Raw genomic sequence first — 27,514 nt, 5'->3', positions numbered from 1 at the left:
GAGGAGGGAGAGTTGAGCGATGGAGAGGTGGGGAGGTGGTGGTGAGATGAGAAGGATGGCGGAGAATGGGGGGGGGGGGGGGGGGGGGGGGAGGAGGAATGGGAATTGCACAGTGTCTTTCTGTCTCTTGATGCTGACCTGTCTTTACTTGGCTCTGTTCCCAGAGAAGCCATCACTCGCTATTGACCTGAGCACAGTGAAGCTGGAGGGGAGTAGGAGCATTGGAATGGAGAGCTCACAGCCCAGCTCCCCCAGCAGGGGTGTGGGGGACATTGCACCAGGTGAGGAACAGGAAGTGGGGGCATTACAAAGGTGTGATGCCTGAAGCAGGGAGGTGGCAGGTGCCACAACGACACTTAGACGATTCTGGAAAGACTGACACCTCAGTTCTATTTTCACAGACAGAAAGAGAGCGACGCTCCTGTTCCCCGTGTCCCAGCAGGTAGAGAGCGACGCTCCTGTTCCCCGTGTCCCAGCAGGTAGAGAGCGACGCTCCTGTTCCCCGTGTCCCAGCAGGTAGAGAGCGACGCTCTTGTTCCCGTGTCCCAGCAGGTAGAGAGCGACGCTCTTGTTCCCGTGTCCCAGCAGGTAGAGAGCGACGCTCTTGTTCCCGTGTCCCAGCAGGTAGAGAGCGACGCTCTTGTTCCCGTGTCCCAGCAAGTAGAGAGCGACGCTCTTGTACATCTTTGTGGGCGGCACGGTGGCACAGTGGTTAGCACTGCTGCCTCACAGCGCCAGAGACCCAGGTTCAATTCCTGCCTCAGGTGACTGACTGTGTGGAGTTTGCATGTTCTCCCCGTGTCTCCTCCGGGTGCTCCGGTTTCCTCCCACACTCCAAAGATGTGCAGGTCAGGTGAATTGGCCGTGCTAAATTGCCCGTAGTGTTAGGTAAGGGGTAGATGTAGGGGTATGGGTGGGTTGCGCTGCGGCGGGGCGGTGTGGACTTGCTGGGCCGAAGGGCCTGTTCCACACTGAAAGTAATCTAATCTAATCTTTTCCAGCAGGCAATGGGTGAAGACCCACCTCCCGACTCCCAACAGATGGACAGTGAAAGCAGCTGTGATCCTAGTTCAGGCTCCGAGATGTCCACAAGTGAAGAATCTTCCACTGAAATCCCCACGCTGGAATTGACTGTGACACCCAACACTGAAGGTACTGAACTAAGGGGCACAGTGTCATACAGTCATCAAGCACGGAAACAGACCCTCTACTCCAACGCGTCTGTGCTGACCAGATATCTAACCTAATGTAGTCCCATTTGCCAGCATTTGGCCCATGTCCCTCTACACTCTTGTATATACCCATCCAGATGCCTTTTAAATTGTAGCAGCCTCCATCACTTCTTCCACCCTCTGCGTGAAAACGTTGCTCCTCAGGTACCTTTTAAATCCCTCCCATCTCACCTTAAACCTCTGCCATCTGCTTTTGGACTCCTCTATCCTGAGGCAAAGGCCTTGTCTATTTACCCTCTCCACGTCCCTCATTATTTTATAAATCTCTCGATAAGGTCATCCCTTAGCCATCAACGCTCCAGGGAAAACAGCCCCAGCTTATTCAGCCTCTCTTCATAGCTCAAAACTTGTAATTCTGGAAACATCCTTGTACATCTTTTCAGCACACTTTCAAGTTGAACAAAATCTTCCTTACAGCAGGGAAACCAGAATTGAACACAGTATTCCAAAACTGGCCTCACCAATGTCCTGTACAGCCACAACATGACTTCCCAACTCCTATACTCAATGCACTGACCAATGAAGTCAAGTGTACCGAATGCCTTCTTCACCACTCTGTCTACCTGGGTCTCCACCTTCAAGGAACTATGGACTAGGTCTCCTTGTTCAGCAACACTCACCAGGGCCCTACCATGAACTGTGCAAAATATTGCTCTACCTCAGTTATCTAACTTCAACTCCATCTGCCACTGCTCGGCCCATTGGTCTATTTGATCAAGGTCCCATTGTCCCCTAGATAACCATCTTTACACTCCACTACACCACCTATTTTTGTGTCATTTGCAAACTCACTAACCATACTTCTTGTATTCACAACCAAATCATTTATATAAATGACAAAAATCAGTGGACACAGAACTGCTGGTGATCTAACCTTGCTAACCAGTCTACGCATGCAGAACTTTGTTAAACATCTTGCTGAAGTCCATATCGACTTCCACTGCTCTGCTTTCATCAATCTGATTTGTGAACTCTTCAAAAACAAATTAAATCAAGTAACTGAGAGACAATTTCCCACCTATAAAGCCATATTGACTATCCCTAATCTGTCCTTGCTTCTGTCCCTCATAATCCCCTCCAACAACTTACTCACCACTGACATCAAGCTCACCAAACTATAATCCTCTGGCTTTTCCTTACCCCCAGCTCTCCACAGCACAGTAGATACTGCTGATCATGCTGGGGTAAAGCAGATCCTACAAGGTGGGTGTAGACCCCAACAGAATCAGGGGAGCCACACCAAGGTCATGCAGTCCCCACCAAGTTCGAATGTGCGCCATCAAATCAGATGACTAGGCCCACAGGGTTGCCAGGACCCAGAGTTGGGTAAGCCCACGGTGTGATTAAGTCCTAACCAGCAGGCACCAGTGGAGTTGAGGAGATCGTTGTTTCGAGTGACTTCGGACTCCTGAAGTCCCACGTTCAGAAAGTGGCAGGAGTCAGTGCGGTTGAGGGCTGAAGGGCGGTGCGTAGAGCATGAACTAAATCTCTCTCTTTCATGGTTCACAGCCCTGGATAATTACACAGTCAGCATCATCAGCTCAGTGCCGACAAGCCTCCCAGAGAAAGGTAACAAAATATTTTCTGGAGTTTAAGCTTTTCCACTCTCTCTGAAAGCCACAGCAGGGACCTTAATGAATACTGAGCGATACACTGACCGCCTGGCCTGCTTGCTGAGCCACTCACACAGGCCTCACCACATTAAAACTCTCCATTCTTACTGGAGCTCAGACAGTTATACCTGCTTTACCTCTCCGTCCCACAGGCCCAAATTCGATGGTCATTGCCTTCCGTTACAGCGGTGTGGAGGTTCGCACTGAGACGATACGGCATGGCTGCAAGATCTCGTCCTCAGCTCCTTTAACCTGCAGCGAGAACTCATTCGGCTCACAGGGCTTGGAGAAACTGCGCTTCCCAGAAACGAACACCATCGCCAGCCCGGAGAAGCGGAGGGCAACTGAGGAGCTGCTGACCTTCCTGGAGCGGGGGGTCATGCTGGACAGCAATGCCAATGGGATCTTCGTCCAGCGCCTGTGCCAGGGCCGGGTCTTCTGGACAGGGCCCTGTGCACCTCAGCCCAATCAGACGAATAAGTTGGAGAGGGAAAAGGTGGAAAAGTTGTTTGACCGCAAGAAATTTGAGCAGGGTAACTATCTGGCAAGGCTGGTGGGGTGAGGGGGACAGTGCTAAACATGCAAACGCTTTCTGATCTCTGGTAGGAATCCTAAAGGCTCTGGTGAGACATTGCAGGATGCAAAATGATGTGATGTTTTGCTCTCAGATAAGAAAAATGCAATGTTAAGACAACTGATAGCTACGTAGAAAGGAGGTGTGTCTCTCAGGCTGAGTGTGTTGGAGTGTGTCAGGTAAATGTAGCAGTATCGGGGGGGGGGGGGGGCATGTGTGGGTGAGTTTGTAGCAGTACGTTTGAGTGTGTCGGGTGAGTAGCAGTGTTGGGGGTGAATGTGTTTGCATGTGAGAGAATGTATTCTTGTGTTTCTGTCAGTGCGTGCAAATGTGTATATGTGCAGTTGAGAACATGTTGGTGTGTTTAAGTACATGCAAAGCTGTTTGTGTGTGAGAGAACGGAAATGTTTGAAAATCTGTTAGTGTGCTTTTGTATATTTGTGTGAGTTTGTTTCTTTCTGCGGGTCAGGATTGGATTGTAACGTGGGGTAGGCAGTGTGCACGGACAGGGAGTACGGTATTGGGGATGGGCAGTGTGCACGGACAGGGAGTACGGTATTGGGGATGGGCAGTGTGCACGGACAGGGAGTACGGTATTGGGGATGGGCAGTGTGCACGGACAGGGAGTACGGTATTGGGGATGGGCAGTGTGCACGGACAGGGAGTACGGTATTGGGGATGGGCAGTGTGTACGGACAGGGAGTACGGTATTGGGGATGGGCAGTGTGTACGGACAGGGAGTACGGTATTGGGGGTGGGCAGTGTGCACGGACAGGGAGTACGGTATTGGGGGTGGGCAGTGTGCACGGACAGGGAGTACGGTATTGGGGATGGGCAGTGTGTACGGACAGGGAGTACGGTATTGTGATGGGCAGTGTGCACGGACAGGGAGTACGGTATTGGGGGTGGGCAGTGTGCACGGACAGGGAGTACGGTATTGTGCTGGGCAGTGTGCACGGACAGGGAGTACGGTATTGGGGATGGGCAGTGTGCACGGACAGGGAGTACGGTATTGGGGGTGGGCAGTGTGCACGGACAGGGAGTACGGTATTGGGGGTGGGCAGTGTGCACGGACAGGGAGTACGGTATTGGGGATGGGCAGTGTGTACGGACAGGGAGTACGGTATTGTGATGGGCAGTGTGCACGGACAGGGAGTACGGTATTGGGGGTGGGCAGTGTGCACGGACAGGGAGTACGGTATTGTGCTGGGCAGTGTGCACGGACAGGGAGTACGGTATTGGGGATGGGCAGTGTGCACGGACAGGGAGTACGGTATTGGGGATGGGCAGTGTGCACGGACAGGGAGTACGGTATTGGGGATGGGCAGTGTGCACGGACAGGGAGTACGGTATTGGGGGTAGGCAGTGTGCACGGACAGGGAGTACGGTATTGGGGGTGGGCAGTGTGCACGGACAGGGAGTACGGTATTGGGGGTGGGCAGTGTGCACGGACAGGGAGTACGGTATTGGGGGTGGGCAGTGTGCACGGACAGGGAGTACGGTATTGGGGGTGGGCAGTGTGCACGGACAGGGAGTACGGTATTGGGGATGGGCAGTGTGCACGGACAGGGAGTACGGTATTGGGGGTGGGCAGTGTGCACGGACAGGGAGTACGGTATTGTGATGGGCAGTGTGCACGGACAGGGAGTACGGTATTGGGGATGGGCAGTGTGCACGGACAGGGAGTACGGTATTGGGGATGGGCAGTGTGCACGGACAGGGAGTACGGTATTGGGGATGGGCAGTGTGCACGGACAGGGAGTACGGTATTGGGGATGGGCAGTGTGCACGGACAGGGAGTACGGTATTGGGGATGGGCAGTGTGCACGGACAGGGAGTACGGTATTGGGGATGGGCAGTGTGCACGGACAGGGAGTACGGTATTGGGGGTGGGCAGTGTGCACGGACAGGGAGTACGGTATTGGGGGTGGGCAGTGTGCACGGACAGGGAGTACGGTATTGGGGATGGGCAGTGTGCACGGACAGGGAGTACGGTATTGGGGGTGGGCAGTGTGCACGGACAGGGAGTACGGTATTGGGGGTGGGCAGTGTGCACGGACAGGGAGTACGGTATTGGGGATGGGCAGTGTGTACGGACAGGGAGTACGGTATTGGGGATGGGCAGTGTGCACGGACAGGGAGTACGGTATTGGGGGTGGGCAGTGTGCACGGACAGGGAGTACGGTATTGTGCTGGGCAGTGTGCACGGACAGGGAGTACGGTATTGGGGATGGGCAGTGTGCACGGACAGGGAGTACGGTATTGGGGATGGGCAGTGTGCACGGACAGGGAGTACGGTATTGTGCTGGGCAGTGTGCACGGACAGGGAGTACGGTATTGGGGATGGGCAGTGTGCACGGACAGGGAGTACGGTATTGGGGATGGGCAGTGTGCACGGACAGGGAGTACGGTATTGGGGGTGGGCAGTGTGTACGGACAGGGAGTACGGTATTGGGGATGGGCAGTGTGCACGGACAGGGAGTACGGTATTGGGGGTGGGCAGTGTGCACGGACAGGGAGTACGGTATTGTGCTGGGCAGTGTGCACGGACAGGGAGTACGGTATTGGGGATGGGCAGTGTGCACGGACAGGGAGTACGGTATTGGGGATGGGCAGTGTGCACGGACAGGGAGTACGGTATTGGGGGTGGGCAGTGTGCACGGACAGGGAGTACGGTATTGTGCTGGGCAGTGTGCACGGACAGGGAGTACGGTATTGGGGATGGGCAGTGTGTACGGACAGGGAGTACGGTATTGGGGGTAGGCAGTGTGTACGGACAGGGAGTACGGTATTGGGGATGGGCAGTGTGCACGGACAGGGAGTACGGTATTGGGGATGGGCAGTGTGTACGGACAGGGAGTACGGTATTGGGGATGGGCAGTGTGCACGGACAGGGAGTACGGTATTGGGGGTGAACAGTGTGTACGGACAGGGAGTACGGTATTGGGGATGGGCAGTGTGCACGGACAGGGAGTACGGTATTGGGGGTGGGCAGTGTGCACGGACAGGGAGTACGGTATTGTGCTGGGCAGTGTGCACGGACAGGGAGTACGGTATTGGGGATGGGCAGTGTGCACGGACAGGGAGTACGGTATTGGGGATGGGCAGTGTGTATGGACAGGGAGTACGGTATTGTGATGGGCAGTGTGTACAGAGTACAGTATTGGGGATTTGCAGTGTGTACAGTACAGTAGGAAGTACAGTATTGAGGATATGCAGTGTATACGGATAGGGAGTACGGTATTGGGGATAGGCAGTGTATATGGACAGGGAGTACAGTGTTGGGGATAGGCAGTGTGCATGGACAAGTAGCACAGTATTAGGGATGGGCGGTGTGTACTGGGGTGGGCAGTCAGATTGGGTAGCATTTTTGGGCAGAAGCTGGGTTGTGTGCCAACCCTTACACAGGTTGTCAATTTTTTGTCCCAGATATGGAATTCTACCAGACATCAGGAGGTGGTGTTATGCCTCAGTATCGTGTCACACTATGCTTTGGTGAAGAACTGACAGAGGCAGATGGTCCAGCAGAAAAGCTCATTACTGTTCAGGTGAGCAGTGAGAAACCTTTCACCCTAATTGCAACACCTCTTGTACCCCTTGCCAAGCCCATGTTTGGTCCGGTGCTTGTCCAGCCAGCAAATGCTGCCCTAACCCCTCCTCCACTGACTATCACAACTTAGAGTTGCTTTGAAACACCTCTGCCCATCACAAGTTCCAGCCTCCTACACACTCAACCAAAGAGGGGAAACACATTCTCATCTCAGCAAGGCAGTGACTGTGTAACAGTGATGTACTGACTGTATCCCGGTCTCGGCAAAGCACGGCAGCAGCTGTGTAACAGTGATGTAGCGACTGTATCGTGGTCTCGGCAAAGCACGGCAGCAGCTGTGTAACAGTGATGTAGTGACGGTATCCCGGTCTCGGTGAGACAGGGCAGCGGCTCTGTAACAGTGATGTAGTGACGGTATCCCGGTCTCGGTGAGACAGGGCAGCGGCTCTGTAACAGTGATGTAGTGACGGTATCCCGGTCTCGGTGAGACAGGGCAGCGGCAGTGTAACAGTGATGTAGTGATTGTATCCAAGTCTCGGTGAGACAGGGCAGCGGCTCTGTAACAGTGATGTAGTGACTGTATCCCGGTCTCGGCGAGACAGGGCAGCGGCTCTGTAACAGTGATGTACTGACTGTATCCTGGTCTCGGTGAGACAGGGCAGCGGCTCTGTAACAGTGATGTAGTGACTGTATCCCAGTCTCGGCAAGGCAAGGCAGCGGCTCTGTAACAGTGATGTAGTGACTGTATCCCAGTCTCGGCAAGGCAAGGCAGCGGCTCTGTAACAGTGATGTAGTGACTGTATCCCGGTCTCGGTGAGACAGGGCAGCGGCTCTGTAACAGTGATGTAGTGACTGTATCCTGGTCTCGGTGAGACAGGGCAGCGGCTCTGTAACAGTGATGTAGTGACTGTATCCCAGTCTCGGCAAGGCAAGGCAAGGCAGCGGCTCTGTAACAGTGATGTAGTGACTGTATCCCAGTCTCGGTGAGACAGCAGCTGTATACCAGTGACGTAGTGACTGTACCCCAGCCTTGGCAAGGTAGCCGCTGTACCCCGGTCTCGGCAAGGTAGCGTGTGGCAACTGCTATCTTGTCTCAGCAGGATAGCAATAGCACAGTCGCGGCGAGGTAGCGACAGTGAACTATATCACGATCTCGGTGAGGTAGTAACCATGTTTTGGTGATGTAGCAACTGTATCACAATCTTGACAAGGGAGTGACTATTTACTGGTGATAAACCAACTATCCCAGCCTTGGTGAGAAACGCTGCTTGACTAATGGTTCGACTTCAGCTCTGTTGCGAGAACCATGGTGATGAGGGAAATGGGGAGCAGAGATAGTCAAAGAACAGGCTGGCCTGCTCTTTGACCCACTCCAGTTTAACGTCCCAGAGGCCTTTGACATGTTAAATACCTTACGATGTGGTGCTGTGTCAAAACCAGCTCACTCTTACAAGGATCGCAGCAGTGCAGCTACTCCCATTCCCACCCTACCTGCTGAGCACCTGACCGACCCCTGCTCAGCGTGCACCCCACCGACCCCCACCTGTCCTGAACCCAACTTAAGCCCATTTGCCATGAACCCAACTACTCTGCCCACCGTGCACTTGACCGACCACGGTCCGTGTATCCCACTGACCCGCCACCCACAGTGAACCCCACTCACCATGAACCCCACCGACCCCCACCCGCCGTGATCCCGACTTAAGCGCACTTGCCATGAACCAAACGACCCCTACCCACCCGTGCACCCCACCCACCCCCGCATCCCACCCGTGCACCCCACCCCACCCCCACCCACCCGTGCACCCCACCCCACCCCCACCCACCCGTGCACCCCACCCACCCACCCGTGCACCCCACCCACCCACCCACCCGTGCACCCCACCCACCCACCCACCCGTGTACCCCACCCCCCCGTGCACCCCACCCCACCCCCACCCACCTACCCGTGCACCCCACCCGTGCACCCCACCCCACCCACCCACCCGTGCACCCCACTGACCCCACCCACCCACCCGTGCACCCCACTGACCCCACCCACCCACCCGTGCACCCCACTGACCCCACCCACCCGTGCACCCCACTGACCCCACCCACCCACCCGTGCACCCCACTGACCCCACCCACCCACCCGTGCACCCCACTGACCCCACCCACCCATGCACCCCACCCCCACCCACCCACCCGTGCACCCCACTGACCCCACCCACCCACCCGTGCACCCCACTGACCCCACCCACCCACCCGTGCACCCCACTGACCCCACCCACCCACCCGTGCACCCCACCCCCACCCACCCGTGCACCCCACCCGTGCACCCCACCCCACCCACCCGTGCACCCCACCCCCACCCACCCGTGCACCCCACCCCACCCACCCGTGCACCCCACCCCCACCCACCCGTGCACCCCACCCCCACCCGTGCACCCCACCCCCACCCACCCACCCGTGCACCACACCCCACCCACCCGTGCACCCCACCCCACCCACCCGTGCACCCCACCCCACCCACCCGTGCACCCCACCCCCACCCACCCGTGCACCCCACCCCACCCCCACCCCCACCCACCCGTGCACCCCACCCCACCCCCACCCCCACCCCCACATCCGTGCACCCCACCCCACCCCCACCCCCACATCCGTGCACCCCACCCCCACCCCCACATCCGTGCACCCCACCCCCACCCCCACATCCGTGCACCCCACCCCCACCCACCATGAACAGAAACAACCTTCAACGCGATTTGTCTCTCTCCCCCCCAGGTTTACCAAGTGGCCGCCAAGCAGCTGGTGGACCGGGAGCTGGAACTCCAGGCCGCCTCCACGTTCCTCCTCAGCCAGCTGGGACCCGAGCACTTCAGCGAGCGGCTGACGCACGCCTTTCGGGAGGCCTCCAGCAGCCTGTACGGGATCTCGTAGAGAAAATGCCCGGCGACGGCGAGAGAGAGAGAGAGAGAACGAAAAGGGGCGGCGGCGGGGTGTTGGGGGAGGGCGGGAGAGAGAGACAACCCCAACCCATGTCCATCTATCTCTTCCATGTCTTCGTGTCCCGGATGAAGGGGGTGACGCAATCGGGGGCGGGGCCCGGACCTCGTGCGAAGGTTAACCGTCGGGAAACCCCTCAAAGCGGGCCGTCGCCTCTACCTCTTGGGGGTCCCGGATGAAGGGCGGGGCCGTAAGGGGGCGGGGAAAGAGAGACCGTTTGTGATGTAATCGGGGGGCGGGGCGGGGCGTCACGTCACGGTTAACGGTCGGAACCCCCCCTCCCCCACTCCGACTCCGATGGCCGTCGCTTCCATCTCTTGATGTCCCGGATGGAGGATAAGGCAGGGGTAAGGCATTGCAACGGGCGCGGGGGGAAGAAGTGTAAAGGGACCCGTTGGTGGCGCGTCTAGGCGCCCGCCAAGGTTGGACCGGGGGCTTCGATGGACGGCGGGCCCGGGGGACGACGCTTTCCCCCCTCCCCAACCAGCGCACTTTAGCCAGCTGCGATCGCTCGGCCCTCCAAGCCGTACCGTGCAGGGGCGTCGTAAAGCAAAGGAGGGCGGGAAAGAAAATGGCGCTCTCTTCTCTCTCTCTCGCCTCTTAGTGTCCCGGATGTGGGAGGGGGAGGGGGGGAAGGTGGCGATGGAGCGGCCGTTGGTGACGTGTCACCCAAGGTGGGCGGGGCCCGGGCCGCGTGCCTGGAGCGACCGTTGGTGACGTGTCACCCAAGGTGGGCGGGGCCCGGGCCGCGTGCCTGGAGCGACCGTTGGTGACGTGTCACCCAAGGTGGGCGGGGCCCGGGCCGCGTGCCTGGAGCGACCGTTACCGTTTGAAAGTCCCATGATGGCGCCCCCCGCCCCCCGCCATGGTGGACCAATGGCCCCCAGCACCATCCTCCCTCTGGGACTGGGGACCTCTCCCACGCAACCCCCTTCTCTCAGATAGAAACCTCCGTTGTCCTGCTCTCAACACCTCCTCCACCTGCCTGAGGGTGTGGAGGAGGGGTAAGAGACACCCCCCCTCCCCCTCCCCCCCCCCAAAAAAACTAAACCCCCACCAGAAGCTAACCCCCCTAGAAACTACCCCCCCACCCCCCTAGAAACTACCCCCCCACCCCCCTAGAAACTACCCCCCCACAAACAAACCCCCCCAACAGAAACTACCCCCCCACCCCCCTAGAAACTACCCCCCCCACCCCCCTAGAAACTACCCCCCCCACCCCCCTAGAAACTACCCCCCCCACCACCCCCCTAGAAACTACCCCCCCCACCCCCCTAGAAACTACCCCCCCCACCCCCCCTAGAAACTACCCCCCCCACCCCCCTAGAAACTACCTCCCCCACCCCCCTAGAAACTACCTCCCCCACCCCCCCAGAAACAAACCCCCCCCAGAAGCTAACCCCCCCACCCCCCCCCAGAAACTAAACCCCCCCCAGAAACTAACCCCCCACACCCCCAGAAACTAACCCCCCCCAGAAACTAATCCCCCCACAAACAACCCCCCCCCAGAAACTAACCCCCCACCCCCACCAGAAACTAAATCCCCACCACCCGGGGAGTTCTTGTTGTTATCGTCGTCTCCCCCCCCCCCCAACCATCTTCTCCAAATTAAAGGCTGATATGCCACTGGACTTTTTGTCTGACTTTATCACCATCTCCCTGTAACCCACACTATATTTTACGTGATTTGGCACCCTGGATTAGTGGTGCTGGAAGAGCACAGCAGTTCAGGCAGCATCCAACCCTCCCTAGTTGGGTTTCTAGAACATTCGCTGTCTTCCTGTCCGTCAGAGCCAGTGCTTGGATTTTTCCAGTGAATCACCAACTTTCCCCTCCTCCCTTTCTCCTTCCCTCTCTCCCACCCCTCCTTTCTTTTTCCCTCTGCCACTCCCCCATCCTCTCATCCTCCCTCCCCTCCCTGTCTCCCTCCCTGTCTCCCTCCCCTCATTCTTCTTTTCTCCCTCATTCCCACTCCACTCATTTTCCCCTTCCCCTCATCCCCCCTCATTTTCCCCCACCCTCCTTTCCCCTTCCTCTCCTTTCCTCTCTCCCCTCTCCTCCTGCCCTCACTCCTCTCCTTCCCTCTCTCCCTCATCTCCTTTCTCCTTCCCTCTCTTCTCTTTCCCTCCCTCCTCTCCTTTCTCCTTCCTTGGTGGCAAAGTAGTATTCTTCAGTAGGAGCTAGTCCACTCCATCCATTTCTTTTCTCGTGCCTTTTTCTCCTCCTTTCTTCATGGCCATGACATGAACTCCTGGCCTCAGCGCGAGCCTGGTCTGGTGGTCTCACAGTGACCTGACGTGGCCTCAGCACGGACTTTCAACCTGAGGTTGAAGCCACGTCAGACTGTTAGTCTGAACTTTTTATCTCTTTCATTTATTCTTGTGATCTGTAATGCTGCACTTTTTATTCCTTCAATTGTGTATTTTTTTCCTTAAGAACTTATTTAAGGTACCTTTGTACCTAAGATGGCGTCATGAGTGACAACTTGTAAACTTTTCACTATACTCAGTGTACGTGACAATCAAACTAATTCTAATTCTCTGTCCCTCCATTCTTCTTCTTATCTCCCCACCCCCGGCCGTGTGTCTCTGCACTCGTACTCTATCCTTCCCTCTCTACCCCACAACCTCCCACTCCCCTCCCTCTCTTCCCCACACTCCCCTTCTCCCCCCCCCCCCCCATCTGTTGCCCACCCCTACCTCTCCCATGCTTTATTTCCCTGGATTTGGTGTCCAATTATTTCCTTGAGTTTGATGCAGACTCACTGCATGAAGTGTGGGAAGGGTTTGCAGTGATGTCTGGGGAATGCAGTTTGGAGACGTGCACATAATGTGAAGTTAAAGTTTTGTGCTTATGCGGTTGTAAAAAGTATATATTAAAGGACACTTGCATCTGTACTTCCTTGGGCTTTCTTCTGTCACTCACTCGCCTTCCTCACCCGAAAACCCTGACTAACTCATCAGGTGGGTCCGTGCGGGAACTGCCTGCCACCTAACGCCCCAGCCTCTCTTGTACAGTCTCCCCGACAGAAGTCAGTGACAGTGGCAGAGGTATTACAGGTTTGATCAGTGGGCACAGGGCAATCGGATGGATTTTTTCAAACCAGGAGGAACCTGACATGAGTCAACTCCCTGATGACATCCATGTCTTCCTTAAAAACCTCATGCACCCACAAAACACACAGTCCTAGAGACAAGACTGAAATATTGCGGAGGAGGGAAGGATATAAAAGAAGTTCCAGCACCAGTCTGAATGTAAGTCATTTTCTTTTGGACTCTCAGTTCTTTCTGAAATATTCCTGATGATGAGGTTTTGGGCACACAATCTTCAATTCAGTGATTGAGCATTCACACTTTCTATGCCTTAGAAGGTTTTTTTTGTCCCTCTAGAAATCTCCCCTTTTGATGGGAGATTTCTAGAGAGTGCAGCTTCCAGAGGGAAGGTAAGAGTAGCTGGCTACTCAGGATTCTCTTTCACTCTCCCTTCCACGTGGAGAAGTGAGAGATAGAGAGCAATGCTTTTCTCTTCGCAAACTGGATGTTTCTGCTGTATTGTTGAGACACAAGGCCGAAGCCACCTGGCCTGGAACCAATTAGATGTCGCTGTGCTGAACCCTCCTGAACCCACAATGGCTGGTCCTAATTGGAAAGACTGTTTGGGTGAAACCACCTTGAACATTCGCAGGCAGTACTCCTATCACTGCTCGAATAAGATGGCACAGTAGACACAATTCATAATGTGTTTTAGTGACCTCTTTCTAAAACTGCAAACGTCTCCTGACATGGTTCCCTTGGTTTAATGCAGTACTTTCTCCCGTTTTAGTCCAGAGTCGAAAAGGAAAACAATAAAAGTCGCCCTCACACAAGCAAGAGACTAATTTCAGAATACAGCTGATCTTGTGAACCTCACTTTGTCAAATGGTATACAGGGCCACTCAGGAGACTTTCCAATCAGCGACCTCAAGTATTGTCCTGAAAAGGCAGCACAACACAACCTCAAAACTAAAAGTTGACATGGTGCCAAAACGTTACCTGGCGGCTTTAGCCCACAAGACTTGGGGGCGGTAGCAGGTCAGTCAGCCCGTTGAGCCTGCTAGTGAGATTGTGGCAGGTCTGATCAAACCTTGATTCTACTTTCCTGCCTGTTCCAAGGTTCACTCGTCTCATTAATAGGGGATGGCAGAATGGTGCCACAAGAAGAGGTTGGTTCATCTGGATCTGTATTCATTCACATTTCAAAGGATTAAAGGGGATCTGATTTAAAATTCCAACAGGGCCAGTGTTATGAAGTTGAGTGTGTGTACTGTACCTTTTAGCGTGAACGCCGCTCTAAATGGAGATAGCTTACCCTGTATATATGACAAGATGGCAGTCCCAGAGTGTACTGGAAAATTGAAAATATCTAACATTTGGCTGTGAAAGGGAAACCTGAGTTTTGGTTGCTGTTTTGACAACAATTTGAATTTAACCAATCAGTTTAAATTATGCCCCAGGATATTAAAACCTAATATAGTTTGAATTTATTGTTTTGCCGACATTGAACCAATGAGACGGTCTGATGTTAGGGATATGAAAATGCAGACATTTTGAAAATTGGAGAGAGAGCAACTGCCATCGAGGCAGAAACATCTGGATTGTCGGAGGCTGAGGTTTATAAAATCATGAAGGGCATGGATGGGGTAAATAGACAACGTCTTCTCCCCAGGGTGGGGGAGTCCAGAACTAGAGGCATAGGTTAAGGGTGAGAAGGGAAAGATTTTAAAGGGACCTAAGGGGAAACTTTTTCACACAGAGGATGATGCATGTAGGAGCTGCCAGAGGAAGTAGTGGAAGCTGATACAATTACAACATTTTAAAAGGCATCTGGATGGGGACATGAGTGGGAAAGATTTAGAAGGATTCGGGCCAAGTGATGGCAAACGGGACTAGATTAATATAGCATATCTGGTCAGCATGGACGAGTTGGACCAAGGGCTCTGTTTCCATGGTGTATATCTCCATGAGTCTAACTCCGTTCCCTGTACCCACTTTCTCCCTCATACCCTAAGAACTTATATCTAACTCCTTTCTGAAAGTGAACTGGCGTGTCCTGCTTTCTGAGAGAGAATTCCACAGGTTCATCCACTGTCTGGGTGAAGACATTTCTCCCCATCTCAGCCCTACCCTGTGTCCGTAGACTGTGACCCCCATTGTGTTGGACAGTCATATAGCACAGCCTAATTCGTCCATGCTGACCAGTTTTCCCAAACTAAACCAGACCCCATTTGCCCGCATTTGGCTCATATCCCTCTAAACCAGGGGTGGGGCTGCATGCGGCCTTGTAGGCCATTGTATGTGGCCTTTTGAATTAATCCAAATTTTGCAGAACGAATCTTTTATTTTTTTTATTAGTATGTTTTTCTTCGTCCTTTATTATTTTTATTTTAATCTTAAAATGAATGTATTTAAAATACCAGAGTAAAAGAAAATTCAATGAAATAATCCCCACTTATTGCTGTGAATCTACATTCTCCTACTTAACCAAAATCAAAACACCCTTAAGGTCACAAATGATGGATACCCATCTGGAGGATCAGCTAAAGCTGCAGACCTCCATGCTGCAACCAAATTAGAGTAGATTAGATTAGATTACTTACAATGTGGAAACAGGCCCTTTGGCCCAACAAGTCCACACTGACCCACCGAAGCGCAACCCACTCAGACCCATTCCCCTACATTTACCCTTTCACCTAACACTACGGGCAATTTTGAGACAGACACTAACCAAATATTCAAATGCTTTCCTACAAAAAGAAGTCACAACAAAGTCATTAAAAGGTTAGTTAACTTTAGAATTAAAGTTTTATTTTAGTTAGTTAGTACATAGTAGTTAGATTTTTACAAAATAATTTGAATTTTGAAGAGTATATATTTAAGGTTTCTTGGATGCGGCCTTATTAGATTACAACTAACATAATGTGGCCTTCCCCACCTCTGCTCTAATCCTTTCCATTCATGTGGGGTAAAAACAATGACTGCAGATGCTGGAAAGCAAATACTGGATTAGTGATGCTGGAAGAGCACAGCAGTTCAGGCAGCATCCAACGAGCAGTGAAATCAACGTTTCGGGCAAAAGCCCTTCATCAGGAATGGCTTTTCCATTCATGTACCTGTCCAAATGTCTGTTAAAAGTTGTAATTGTACCCACAGCTCTGTTCACACATGCACTGCCCTCTGAATGGAAAAGTTGCCCCTTTGGGTGCCTTTAAAATCTTTCTCTCCTCTCACCATAAACCTATACTCTCTAATCTTGCACTCCTCTACCTTAAGAAAATGACCTTGGCTATTCACCTTATCTCTGCCCTTCATGATTGTGTAAACCTCAGAAAGGTCACCCCTCAGCCTCTTATGCTCCATCAAAAAATAACCCAGCCGATTCAGCCTCTCTTCAGAGCTCAATCTTAGACTAGGTGATACTTTAATCACACTCGAAGTAGAAGCAGATTTCATCTTTACCAGACTGTGCTGGTGGTGGTCCACACAGATGGTGGATATAGGACGGTGCTGGCGGTGGTATCCACACGGAGGGCAGATGGAGGATGGTGCTAGTGGTGGTCTGCAGAGAGGGCGGATTTACTACGCTGGTGGTCCACACAGAGTGCGGGTATAGGATGGTGCTGGTGGTGGTCCGCACAGAGGGCGGATATAGGACGGTGCTAGTGGTGGTCCGCACAGAGGGCGGATATAGGACGGTGCTAGTGGTGTTCGCACAGAGGGATGATGTAGGACGGTGCTGGTGGTGGTCCGCACAGAGGGATGATGTAGGACGGTGCTGGTGGTGGTCCGCACAGAGGGCTGATATGGAACGGTGCTGGAGGTATCTGCACAGAGGGCGGATATAAGATTGCTGGTGGTGGTCTGCACAGAGGGTGGATATAGCACGGCGCCGGTGGTGATAGCTGCACAGAGGCCGGATATAGGACGGTGCTCTTGGTCTCTGCACAGTGGGCAGATATGGGACGGTGCTGGTGGTGATCTGCCCCGTGGGCTGATATAGGACTGTGCTGGCGGTGATCCCCATAGAGGGTGGATATAGGACGGTGCTGGTATCCACACAGAGGGCGGATTTAGTACGGTGCTGGTGGTGGTGGTTGGCCCAGAGGGCAGATGTAGGACTGTGATGCTGGTGGTGGTCTGCATACAGGGCAGATATAGTACAGTGCTGGTGATATCAGCACAGAGGGCTGAAATAGGATGGTGCTGGAGGTGGCATCCGCACAGAGGGCGGATACAGGACGGTGCTGGTGGCGATAGCTGCACAGAAGGCGGATATAGGATGGTGCTCTTGGTCTCCGCATAGTGGGCGGATATCGGACGGTGCTGGAGGTGACATCCGCACAGAGAGCGGATATAGGACGGTGCTGGTGGTCTCCGCATAGTGGGCGGATATCGGATGGTGGTGATATCCGCACAGAGAATGAATAAAGGACAGTACTGGTGGTGGTCTGAACAGAGGGCGGATATCGGACAGTACTGGTGGTGATATCTGCACAGAGTGCAGATATAGGACAGTGCTCTTGGTCTCCGCACAGTGGTCCGCATAGAGGGCGGATAAAGGACTGTACTAGTGGTATCCACACAGAGGGCAGCTATCAGACGGTGCTGGCGGTGGTCTGAACGGAGGCCGGATATCGGATGGTATTGGTGGTGATATCTGCACAGAGGGTGAATATAGGACAGTGCTCTTGGTCTCTGCACAGTGGGCAGACATGGGAGGGTGCTGGTGGTGATCCGCATAGACAGCAGATATAGGACAGTGCTGATGGTGATATCCGCACAGAGGGCGGAATTTGGACGGTGCTGGTGGTATCCACACAGCAGGCGGATATAGGACAGAGCTGATGGTGGTCCACACAGTGGATAGATATAGCATGGTGCTGGTGGTATCTGCACAGAGGGTGGATGTAGGACGGTGCTGGTGGTGGTATCTGCACAGAGGGTGGATGTAGGACAGTGCTGGCGATGGTCCGCACGGAGGGCAGATAAAGGACGGTGCTAGTGGTTGACACGGAGGGCGGATATCAGATGGGGGTGGTGATACCCACATAGCAGATTGATAAAGGACCGCGCTGGTGGTGGTCCGCATGGAGGGTGGATGGCTGGAGCGGGGAGGCAAGGCAAATGCCAAACGAAGGCCAGCATGTGGAAATAGTGTGGCTTCGTACCCTGAAGCCAGGCAGGTACACACACACACACACAGGTTGGATAAAAGATAAAGAGCTTGTGTACTTATAGACAATTTTTATTCTCAGTCTGGACTTTCCAACTCTGTATTCCTATGCCTTTTTTTTTCTCTCGTGATTTCAATTCAGTGACAACACTTACACAGTATCTGTACCGAGGTACCCTGTACAAAAGATGGCGCCGAGAGGGCATCTTGATAAACTTCTCACTGGACTCATTCACATACACGTGACAATAAAGGCTATTGTAATTCTGAGTATAAAAACAGAAGATGCAAACGTAGGAGGATGTGGCGGTGAACTTCGATAGAGGGGGAAGAGTGCACCCCGTTCGAAACAGACTGAAGCCTGGCACGGGGAGTCACGGCCTGACCACTGTAGTGGAGGGGTGTGTGTGCGCGTGGTACTGTCAATGTGGATAAACCCAGGTTAGATTGCAGGCACCTCACTAAGGAGAAGGTTGGCAATAACACTGGGATACATCTACTTCGACAATCACGGGGAAACCAGAGATAAATTGATGGGATAAATTCCGGATAACAATGGCACAGCTCTTAAATCTTACATATTGAACACGGTTTATCCAGTTACGAGCTCAGAACTTGAATTTGTGCGTCGTGGTTACCCAAAATGTCTTTTAGATAATGATAGGTCACCAGGTGATTGCCACAACCAGCAGAGCTTTATGGAAGGTGGAAAACGGAGTTAGGGGAAATCAGTATGTCACATCCTGCTGCAGTGGAAATCGAGGGTAGTACGGTCAGTGACAACTAGAGGGATGTGAAGCAATTATAGTTTAGTTCAGATTATAGTTCTCACCCGACATGGAACAGAGGAGGATGAGGACTGGGGAGGATCTAACAGTCTGATCATAGACGACAGACACGATTGAAGCTCGGACAGAGACAACACCGCTTGGGAACAGGGAGACAATGCCTTAACACAGGATTCAGTACAAGGGCAGTCCATAATGCAGTCGGAGGCAGCGAGGGAGCAGGGAGACCAGGGAGAGGGGGGGGGGGAGGGAAGTAAACTCAAATCTGTTTCTCAATAACTGACTGAGTGGAAGTCGATTGTGCAGTTGCTTGATGAAGCAGGAATCCTTCTTCTTGGCAGCGGTTCAGGTAGGATCCAGGATCGCAGCTCATTTCCTCACCCTCGGGATTTTGTCTCCCAGCGGAATGCTGGTGATCGCCTGAGGTACAGAAACACAAACCACAACCGAGAGGTTAGTGAGCCAGGTCATTGATCAGGGTTACCGGGGGAAAACAGAAATAGGGCACTCCCCACCCAGTCTAACCCCACTCTCCTCCCTCCCCCACCCAGTCTAACCCCACTCTCCTCCCTCCCCCACCCAGTCTAACCCCACTCTCCTCCCTCCCCCACCCAGTCTAACCCCACTCTCCTCCCTCCCCCACCCAGTCTAACCCCACTCTCCTCCCTCCCCCACCCAGTCTAACCCCACTCTCCTCCCTCCCCCACCCAGTCTAACCCCACTCTCCTCCCTCCCCCACCCAGTCTAACCCCACTCTCCTCCCTCCCCCACCCAGTCTAACCCCACTCTCCTCACTCCATTCCGACCACCCACCCCCACCCCGCCTGGGGTGTGGAGTGGTACCTGGTACAGCCGGTTCCTGTAGGCAGCTTCGTCTTCCCCTGGTGCCCTGGGTGGCTGCCCTCTGCCACACCGAGCCAGGTGCCGCTGCAACTCCTCCCCGGTGAAGAGTTCGGCCGGGTCCAGGGAGTGGCTGTTGATGCGGCTCACCAGGTATTCCTTATAGTGGGACCTGCACACACCGAGACAGAGAGAGAGATTGGGAGACAGTACCAGAATGGGGGAGGGGAGGGGAGGGATATGAGGGGAGGGGAGGGATATGGGGGGAGGGGAGGGATATGGGGGGGGGGAGAGAGAGAGGGAGGGGGGGAGAGAGAGAGGGAGGGGGGGAGAGAGAGAGGGAGGGGGGGAGAGAGAGAGGGAGGGGGGGAGAGAGAGAGGGAGGGGGGGAGAGAGAGAGGGAGGGGGGGAGAGAGAGAGGGGGAGGGGAAGAGGAAGGGGGGAGGGAGGGGGGGAGAGAGAGGGGGGGGAAGAAAGAGAGACTGTGGGGGGGGGGGAAGAGAGACGGGGAGTGGGGCGGGGGGGGGAAGAGACGGGGAGTGGGGCGGGGGGGGGAAGAGACGGGGAGTGGGGCGGGGGGGGGGGGGAAGAGACGGGGAGTGGGGCGGGGGGGGGAAGAGACGGGGAGTGGGGCGGGGGGGGGAAGAGACGGGGAGTGGGGCGGGGGGGGGGGAAGAGATGGGGAGTGGGGCGGGGGGGGGGGAAAGAGACGGGGAGTGGGGCGGGGGGGGGAAGAGACGGGGAGTGGGGCGGGGGGGGGGGGAAAGAGACGGGGAGTGGGGCGGGGTGGGGGGAAGAGACGGGGAGTGGGGCGGCGCGGAGCAGGAAGGGTGGGTGGGGGAGAGATCAGAATCTCTGGTGTCACTGACCACAGTTTCCATCCACCCCGCCTCGTGTGTACTCACTCGCACAGTCCTGCGTGTCCATTCGGAGCCTCTGCCCCACACGGTGCATCAGTGAGACTGTCCCCCACCTCCCTCTGCTCCATGACCCGACATCGACCTGGGGCACAGAGTGAGAAATCAAACACACTCAGACCCACACCCACACATGCCTATCGTTCAGTAGTCACTCAGTCCTTTCCCTCAGCAAACCCTGCTTCCCCGACCACAATATCTCTCTCTCTCTCTCTCCCTCTCTCCCCCCACAGCCATCCCCATTAATCCTCTGCCCCAAGCAAGGTTCCTGCTCATCGGACACCTCCTTTCCCTGTCCCATCCTGCTCCTACGGTCCCAAGTACATTAAAAAAGACTTGGGATTATAGTACCGGGAGAAGGACTGGGAGCAGCAGGAGACCATTCAGCCCCTCGGCCCTGCTCCGCCATGGAATACTATCCTGACTGACCTCACCCCGGCCTCAACTCCACTTTCCCGCCTGCCCTCCTTCACCCTTCAACCCGTTACGGATTTAAAAATCTCCCCGGTCGGTCTCCTCCTCAAATTCACTGCGTGCCCTGGTACCCATCGCAGTCTGGGGGGGGGGGGAGTGACACCCACAGATTCACCACCCTTGGAGAGAAGTCATTCCTCCCCCCTCCACCACCTCTGTTTTAAATCTGCCCCCTTCCACCCCCCCCGCCTTGTCCTAAAACCACGAGCTCTCGTTCTACATTGTCCCACACAAGGAAACGTTCTCTCCACATCAACGTCCTCAATCCCCTGCATTATTTTACCCACCTCAGTTAGACCTCCCCTCTGTCTTCTGAACCCCAGAGAGAATCGACCGAAACTGCTCACTCTCTCTCTCCATGAAACAAACTCCCTCCATCTCTCCACCACTCAGCCCAATCAGGGACTGGCACGGCTTTTCCCCGTGATATCCCCACGGCCCCTCGCAACGTCAGCGATCAGAATCTCTCAACCTCCACCTTACGCAACCAGCCCATTGGCCCATCTAGTCCAGATCCTGTTGTAATCTTCCCTGTCCACAACACCTCCAATTTTGGTGTCAGCTGCAAAGTTACTAACCTCCTGTGTTCAGATCCAAATCATTTATGTCAATGACAAAAAGTAGAGAGCCCAGCACCGATCCTTGTGACCCTCCACTGGTCACAAGCCTCCAGTCTGAAAATCAACCCTCCACCACCACCCTCTGTCTTCTACCTTTGAGCCAGTTCTGTATCCAAATGGCTAGTTCTCCCTGTATTCCATGAGATCTAACCTTGCTAATCAGTCTCCCATGGGGAACCTTGTCGAACACCTTACTGAAGTCCATATAGATCACATCTACTGCTCTGCCCTCATCAATCTTCTTTGTCACTTCTTGAAAAAAACTCAAATCAAGTTTGTGAGACATGATTTCCCACACACAAAGCCATGTTGACTATCCTGAATCAGTCCTTGCCTTTCCAAATACATGTACATCCTGTCCCTCAAGATTCCCTCCAACAATTTGCCCACCACCGAGGTCAGGCTCACCGGTCTATAGTTCCCTGGCTTGTCCTTACCGCCCTTCTTAAACAGTGGCACCACGTTTGCCAACCTCCAGTCTTCCAGCACCTCACCTGTGTCTATCGATGACACAAATATCTCAGCAAGGGGCCCAGCAATCACTTCCCTAGTTTCCCACAGACCTGATCAGGTCCTGGGGATTTATCTACCTTTAAGACATGCAGCACCAACTCCTCTGTAATACGGACACTTAGCAAAATACCACCATTCATTCCCCAAGTTCTTGAGCTTTCCGTAAACACTGACGCAAACTACATGTTTAGTATCTCCCCCATCTCCTGCAGCTCCACACAAAGGCCGCCTTGCTGATCTTTGAGGGGCCCTCTTCTCTCTCTAGTTACCCTTTTGTCTTATCCTTGTAGAATCCCTTTGGATTCTCCTTAACCCAATTTGCCAAAGCTATTTCATGTCCCTTTTGGCCCTCCTGATTTCCCTCTCGAGTATACACCTTCCGCGGACAAGGGGAAGGGTGGAGGGGGAAGAAGGAAGAGGAGGGGAAGGAGGGAAGGTGAGGAAGCGTGCAGGGTTTAGCACAGGGAGATCCCACTATTGCATGGCCCTCGGTTAGGAACAGCACTTACCTCCTGGTGTTGGCTCAGCCCCAACGGGAGGGTCTGTGTCAAACGTCACCTTGTTTCTCTGCAGGGACGACACACACACACACACACACACACACATACATACATACACAGAGTGATACACAGAGAGTAACAGAGAGGGTGGGAGAGAGAAAATGAGAGAGAGACACACACAGAGAGGAAGAGACAGGACAGAGAGAAACAGCGATCGATAGAGAAAAAGACAGGACAAAGACAGAGCAAATGTAAATGGTTAAGTTTCGCTAAATACTAAATAGGGGCAGTTTAGGGGTGGGGGGGGGGGGGGGAGAGCAGGCAGCAAACCCTGTGTGTCCTGCCACGTGATTGCGGTCACGTCACATGCCTGCCCCCTACCTCCAAGTGGCCCCTTCCACTCCACAGTGGGGAGCCGTGCCCACAGTGCGCCCTCTCCCTCCATCCTGCGCCATCCTCCTCCGTCTGCAGCGCTGCTCTCACTCCCTCGACAGAGGAACAAGACCAAGAGGTGGCCCTTCAGCAGCTGGGACCTGCTCTGCCATCCGTCACCACGGTGTCTCGTCCCCAACTCTCCTGTTGCGCCCCCCCCCCCCACTCTTCGACCGAACCTCCCTCCAACTCGGCCTCAAGTACATTCACTCAGCACCGGGCCCCTCATTATCTCCCTCTTCAACAGCAGCCCCTTCATTTTGTAACAGGAGGTCCACTCTACCTCAGTGCCCACCGAATTCTGCGGCTCACCCCCTTACTCCTGCCTGCCCTCTTGCGCTTGCGTGTCTCCAGCTCCCCCCACTCTCTCGCCCTTGGCGCGTATACTGCAACATGGCAGAGATCTCCCGGCACCCAGCCTCCCTACAGGCTGCCTCCTGTCCTCCCCCTGCTGTCACCTGCAGCAGAGTCTGCAGCTTGTTCACTGGCCAGTCCCTCAGGTAGGACAGACAATCCCGAGGGTGGTGGGCGTGCAGCGTCTCCTTCAGCCGGCACACTGGGTCTGTGCATTTCTGAGGGGAGAGAGAATGACATGGTGACCATCACCTAGATTACCATCAGGACAGATACAGTCAGTAACACAGGGCCCTGGGGGGAGAGGGGTTACTGAGTGACAGTGTGAGGGAGCTGGATTAACATCAGGACAGATACAGTCAGTAACACAGGGCCCTGGGGGGGAGAGGGGTTACTGAGTGACAGTGTGAGGGAGCTGGATTACCATCAGTACAGATACAGTCAGTAACACAGGGCCCTGGGGGGGGAGAGAGGGGTTACTGAGTGACAGCGTGAGGGAGCTGGATTAACATCAGTACAGATACAGTCAGTAACATAGGGTGCTGGAGGTGGAGAGGGGTTACTGAGAGACCGTGTGAGGGAGCTGGATTAACATCAGTACAGATACAGTCAGTAACACAGGGCCCTGGGGGGGGGAGAGGGGTTACTGAGTGACAGTGTGAGGGAGCTGGATTAACATCAGTACAGATACAGTCAGTAACACAGGGCCCTGGGGGGGAGAGGGGTTACTGAGGGACAGTGTGAGGGAGCTGGATTAACATCAGTACAGATACAGTCAGTAACACAGGGCACTGAGGGGGGAGAGGGGTTACTGAGGGACAGTGTGAGGGAGCTGGATTAACATCAGTACAGATACAGTCAGTAACACAGGGCCCTGGGGGGGGGGGGGAGATGGGTTACTGAGTGACAGTGTGAGGGAGCTGGATTAACATCAGTACAGATACAGTCAGTAACACAGGGCCCTGGGGGGGAGAGGGGTTACTGAGGGACAGTGTGAGGGAGCTGGATTAACATCAGTACAGATACAGTCAGTAACACAGGGCCCTGGGGGGGGGGGGGGAGATGGGTTACTGAGTGACAGTGTGAGGGAGCTGGATTAACATCAGTACAGATACAGTCAGTAACACAGGGCCCTGGGGGGGGAGAGGGGTTACTGAGGGACAGTGTGAGGGAGCTGGATTAACATCAGTACAGATACAGTCAGTAACACAGGGCCCTGGGGGGGGAGAGGGGTTACTGAGTGACAGTGTGGGGGAGCTGGATTAACATCAGTACAGATACAGTCAGTAACACAGGGCCTTGGGGGGGGAGAGGGGTTACTGAGTGACAGTGTGAGGGAGCTGGATTAACATCAGTACAGATACAGTCAGTAACACAGGGCCCTGGGGGGGAGAGGGGTTACTGAGTGACAGTGTGAGGGAGCTGGATTAACATCAGTACAGATACAGTCAGTAACACAGGGCCCTGGGGGGGGGGGGGAGATGGGTTACTGAGTGACAGTGTGAGGGAGCTGGATTAACATCAGTACAGATACAGTCAGTAACACAGGGCCCTGGGGGAGAGAGGGGTTACTGAGTGACAGTGTGAGGGAGCTGGATTAACATCAGTACAGATACAGTCAGTAACACAGGGCCCTGGGGGGGGAGAGGGGTTACTGAGTGACAGTGTGGGGGAGCTGGATTAACATCAGTACAGATACAGTCAGTAACACAGGGCCCTGGGGGGGTGAGGGGTTACTGAGTGACAGTGTGAGGGAGCTGGATTAACATCAGTACAGATACAGTCAGTAACACAGGGCCCTGGGGGGGGAGAGGGGTTACTGAGTGACAGTGTGAGGGAACTGGATTAACATCAGTACAGATACAGTCAGTAACACAGGGCCCTGGGGGGGGGGGGGGGGGAGAGGGGTTACTGAGGGACAGTGTGAGGGAGCTGGATTAACATCAGGACAGATACAGTCAGTAACACAGGGCCCTGGGGGGGGGGGGGGGGGAGAGGGGTTACTGAGGGACAGTGTGAGGGAGCTGGATTAACATCAGTACAGATACAGTCAGTAACACAGGGCCCTGGGGGGGGGAGAGGGGTTACTGAGGGACAGTGTGAGGGAACTGGATTAACATCAGTACAGATACAGTCAGTAACACAGGGCCCTGGGGGGGGAGAGGGGTTACTGAGGGACAGTGTGAGGGAGCTGGATTAACATCAGTACAGATACAGTCAGTAACACAGGGCCCTGGGGGAGGAGAGGGGTTACTGAGGGACAGTGTGAGGGAGCTGGATTAACATCAGTACAGATACAGTCAGTAACACAGGGCCCTGGGGGAGGAGAGGGGTTACTGAGGGACAGTGTGAGGGAGCTGGATTAACATCAGTACAGATACAGTCAGTAACACAGGGCCCTGGGGGGGTGTGGGGAGAGGGGTTACTGAGTGACAGTGTGAGGGAGCTGGATTAACATCAGTACAGATACAGTCAGTAACACAGGGCCTTGGGGGGGGGGGGGGGGGGAAGAGGGGTTACTGAGTGACAGTGTGAGGGAACTGGATTAACATCAGTACAGATACAGTCAGTAACACAGGGCCCTGGGGGGGGGGGGGAGATGGGTTACTGAGTGACAGTGTGAGGGAGCTGGATTAACATCAGTACAGATACAGTCAGTAACACAGGGCCCTGGGGGGGGGGGGGGGGAGAGGGGTTACTGAGTGACAGTGTGAGGGAGCTGGATTAACATCAATACAGATACAGTCAGTAACACAGGGCCCTGGGGGGGGGGGGAGAGGGAGAGGGGTTACTGAGTGACAGTGTGAGGGAGCTGGATTAACATCAGTACAGATACAGTCAGTAACACAGGGCCCTGGAGGTGGAGAGGGGTTACTGAGAGACCGTGTGAGGGAGCTGGATTAACATCAGTACAGATACAGTCAGTAACACAGGGCCCTGGGGGGGGGAGAGGGGTTACTGAGAGACAGTGTGAGGGAGCTGGATTAACATCAGTACAGATACAGTCAGTAACACAGGGCCCTGGGGGGGAGAGGGGTTACTGAGTGACAGTGTGAGGGAGCTGGATTAACATCAGTACAGATACAGTCAGTAACACAGGGCCCTGGGGGGGGGAGAGGGGTTACTGAGGGACAGTGTGAGGGAGCTGGATTAACATCAGTACAGATACAGTCAGTAACACAGGGCCCTGGGGGGGGGGGAGGGGTTACTGAGGGACAGTGTGAGGGAGCTGGATTAACATCAGTACAGATACAGTCAGTAACACAGGGCCCTGGGGGGGGGGAGGGGTTACTGAGGGACAGTGTGAGGGAGCTGGATTAACATCAGTACAGATACAGTCAGTAACACAGGGCCCTGGGGGGGAGAGGGGTTACTGAGTGACAGTGTGAGGGAGCTGGATTAACATCAGTACAGATACAGTCAGTAACACAGGGCCCTGGGGGGGGAGAGGGGTTACTGAGTGACAGTGTGAGGGAGCTGGATTAACATCAGTACAGATACAGTCAGTAACACAGGGCCCTGGGGGGGGGAGAGGGGTTACTGAGGGACAGTGTGAGGGAGCTGGATTAACATCAGTACAGATACAGTCAGTAACATAGGGTGCTGGAGGTGGAGAGGGGTTACTGAGAGACCGTGTGAGGGAGCTGGATTAACATCAGTACAGATACAGTCAGTAACACAGGGCCCTGGGGGGAGAGGGGTTACTGAGTGACAGTGTGAGGGAGCTGGATTACCATCAGTACAGATACAGTCAGTAACACAGGGCCCTGGGGGGGGAGAGGGGTTACTGAGTGACAGTGTGAGGGAGCTGGATTACCATCAGTACAGATACAGTCAGTAACACAGGGCCCTGGGGGGGGGGGAGAGGGGTTACTGAGTGACAGTGTGAGGGAGCTGGATTAACATCAGTACAG

General features: G+C 54.5%; 2 protein-coding genes across 3 annotated transcripts in view; one reads left to right on the top strand and one right to left on the bottom strand.

Moving 5' to 3' along the window:
- Positions 1-9,933, top strand: part of LOC140460849 (interferon regulatory factor 8-like) — a 129,151-nt gene extending 119,218 nt beyond the window's left edge. The window contains exons 6-10 of one of the 2 annotated variants that reach the window (XM_072555539.1): positions 1,005-1,152; positions 2,742-2,801; positions 2,998-3,378; positions 6,849-6,967; positions 9,733-9,933. In XM_072555539.1, the coding sequence (XP_072411640.1) occupies positions 1,005-1,152; positions 2,742-2,801; positions 2,998-3,378; positions 6,849-6,967; positions 9,733-9,888 (864 nt within the window). In that variant the 3' untranslated portion in view covers positions 9,889-9,933. Of the gene's footprint in view, positions 1-1,001; positions 1,153-2,741; positions 2,802-2,997; positions 3,379-6,848; positions 6,968-9,732 lie in introns of both variants that reach the window. The other variant, XM_072555538.1, reaches the window with a different exon arrangement.
- Positions 9,934-18,213: 8,280 nt separating this feature from the next.
- On the bottom strand, positions 18,214-23,812 carry LOC140460873 (E3 ubiquitin-protein ligase RNF31-like). The gene is made up of 5 exons (XM_072555577.1): positions 23,705-23,812; positions 22,824-22,881; positions 20,696-20,792; positions 19,794-19,962; positions 18,214-19,370 (listed from the first exon to the last, which is right to left on the bottom strand). Exons 3-5 carry the CDS (start codon positions 20,776-20,778, stop codon positions 19,320-19,322), a joined length of 303 nt encoding a protein of 100 aa, XP_072411678.1. The 5' UTR covers positions 20,779-20,792; positions 22,824-22,881; positions 23,705-23,812; the 3' UTR covers positions 18,214-19,319.
- Positions 23,813-27,514: the final 3,702 nt, after the last annotated feature.

The sequence above is a fragment of the Chiloscyllium punctatum genome, chromosome 36 (assembly GCF_047496795.1).
Source record: "Chiloscyllium punctatum isolate Juve2018m chromosome 36, sChiPun1.3, whole genome shotgun sequence".
Lineage (NCBI taxonomy): Eukaryota > Metazoa > Chordata > Chondrichthyes > Orectolobiformes > Hemiscylliidae > Chiloscyllium > Chiloscyllium punctatum.
The sequence above is the reverse complement of the archived record's forward strand: the minus strand, read 5'-3'. Positions and strand labels throughout refer to the sequence as shown.

Excerpts from the sequence above, each read along its gene's own strand:
- LOC140460873 (XM_072555577.1), bottom strand. The coding sequence starts at position 20,778 with ATGGAGCAGAGGGAGGTGGGGGACAGTCTCACTGATGCACCGTGTGGG. Across the intron at positions 19,963-20,695 it reads GGACACGCAGGACTGTGCGA|GTCCCACTATAAGGAATACC; the intron begins GTGAGTACACAC and ends CGGTGTGTGCAG. Across the intron at positions 19,371-19,793 it reads ACAGGAACCGGCTGTACCAG|GCGATCACCAGCATTCCGCT; the intron begins GTACCACTCCAC and ends TCTGTACCTCAG.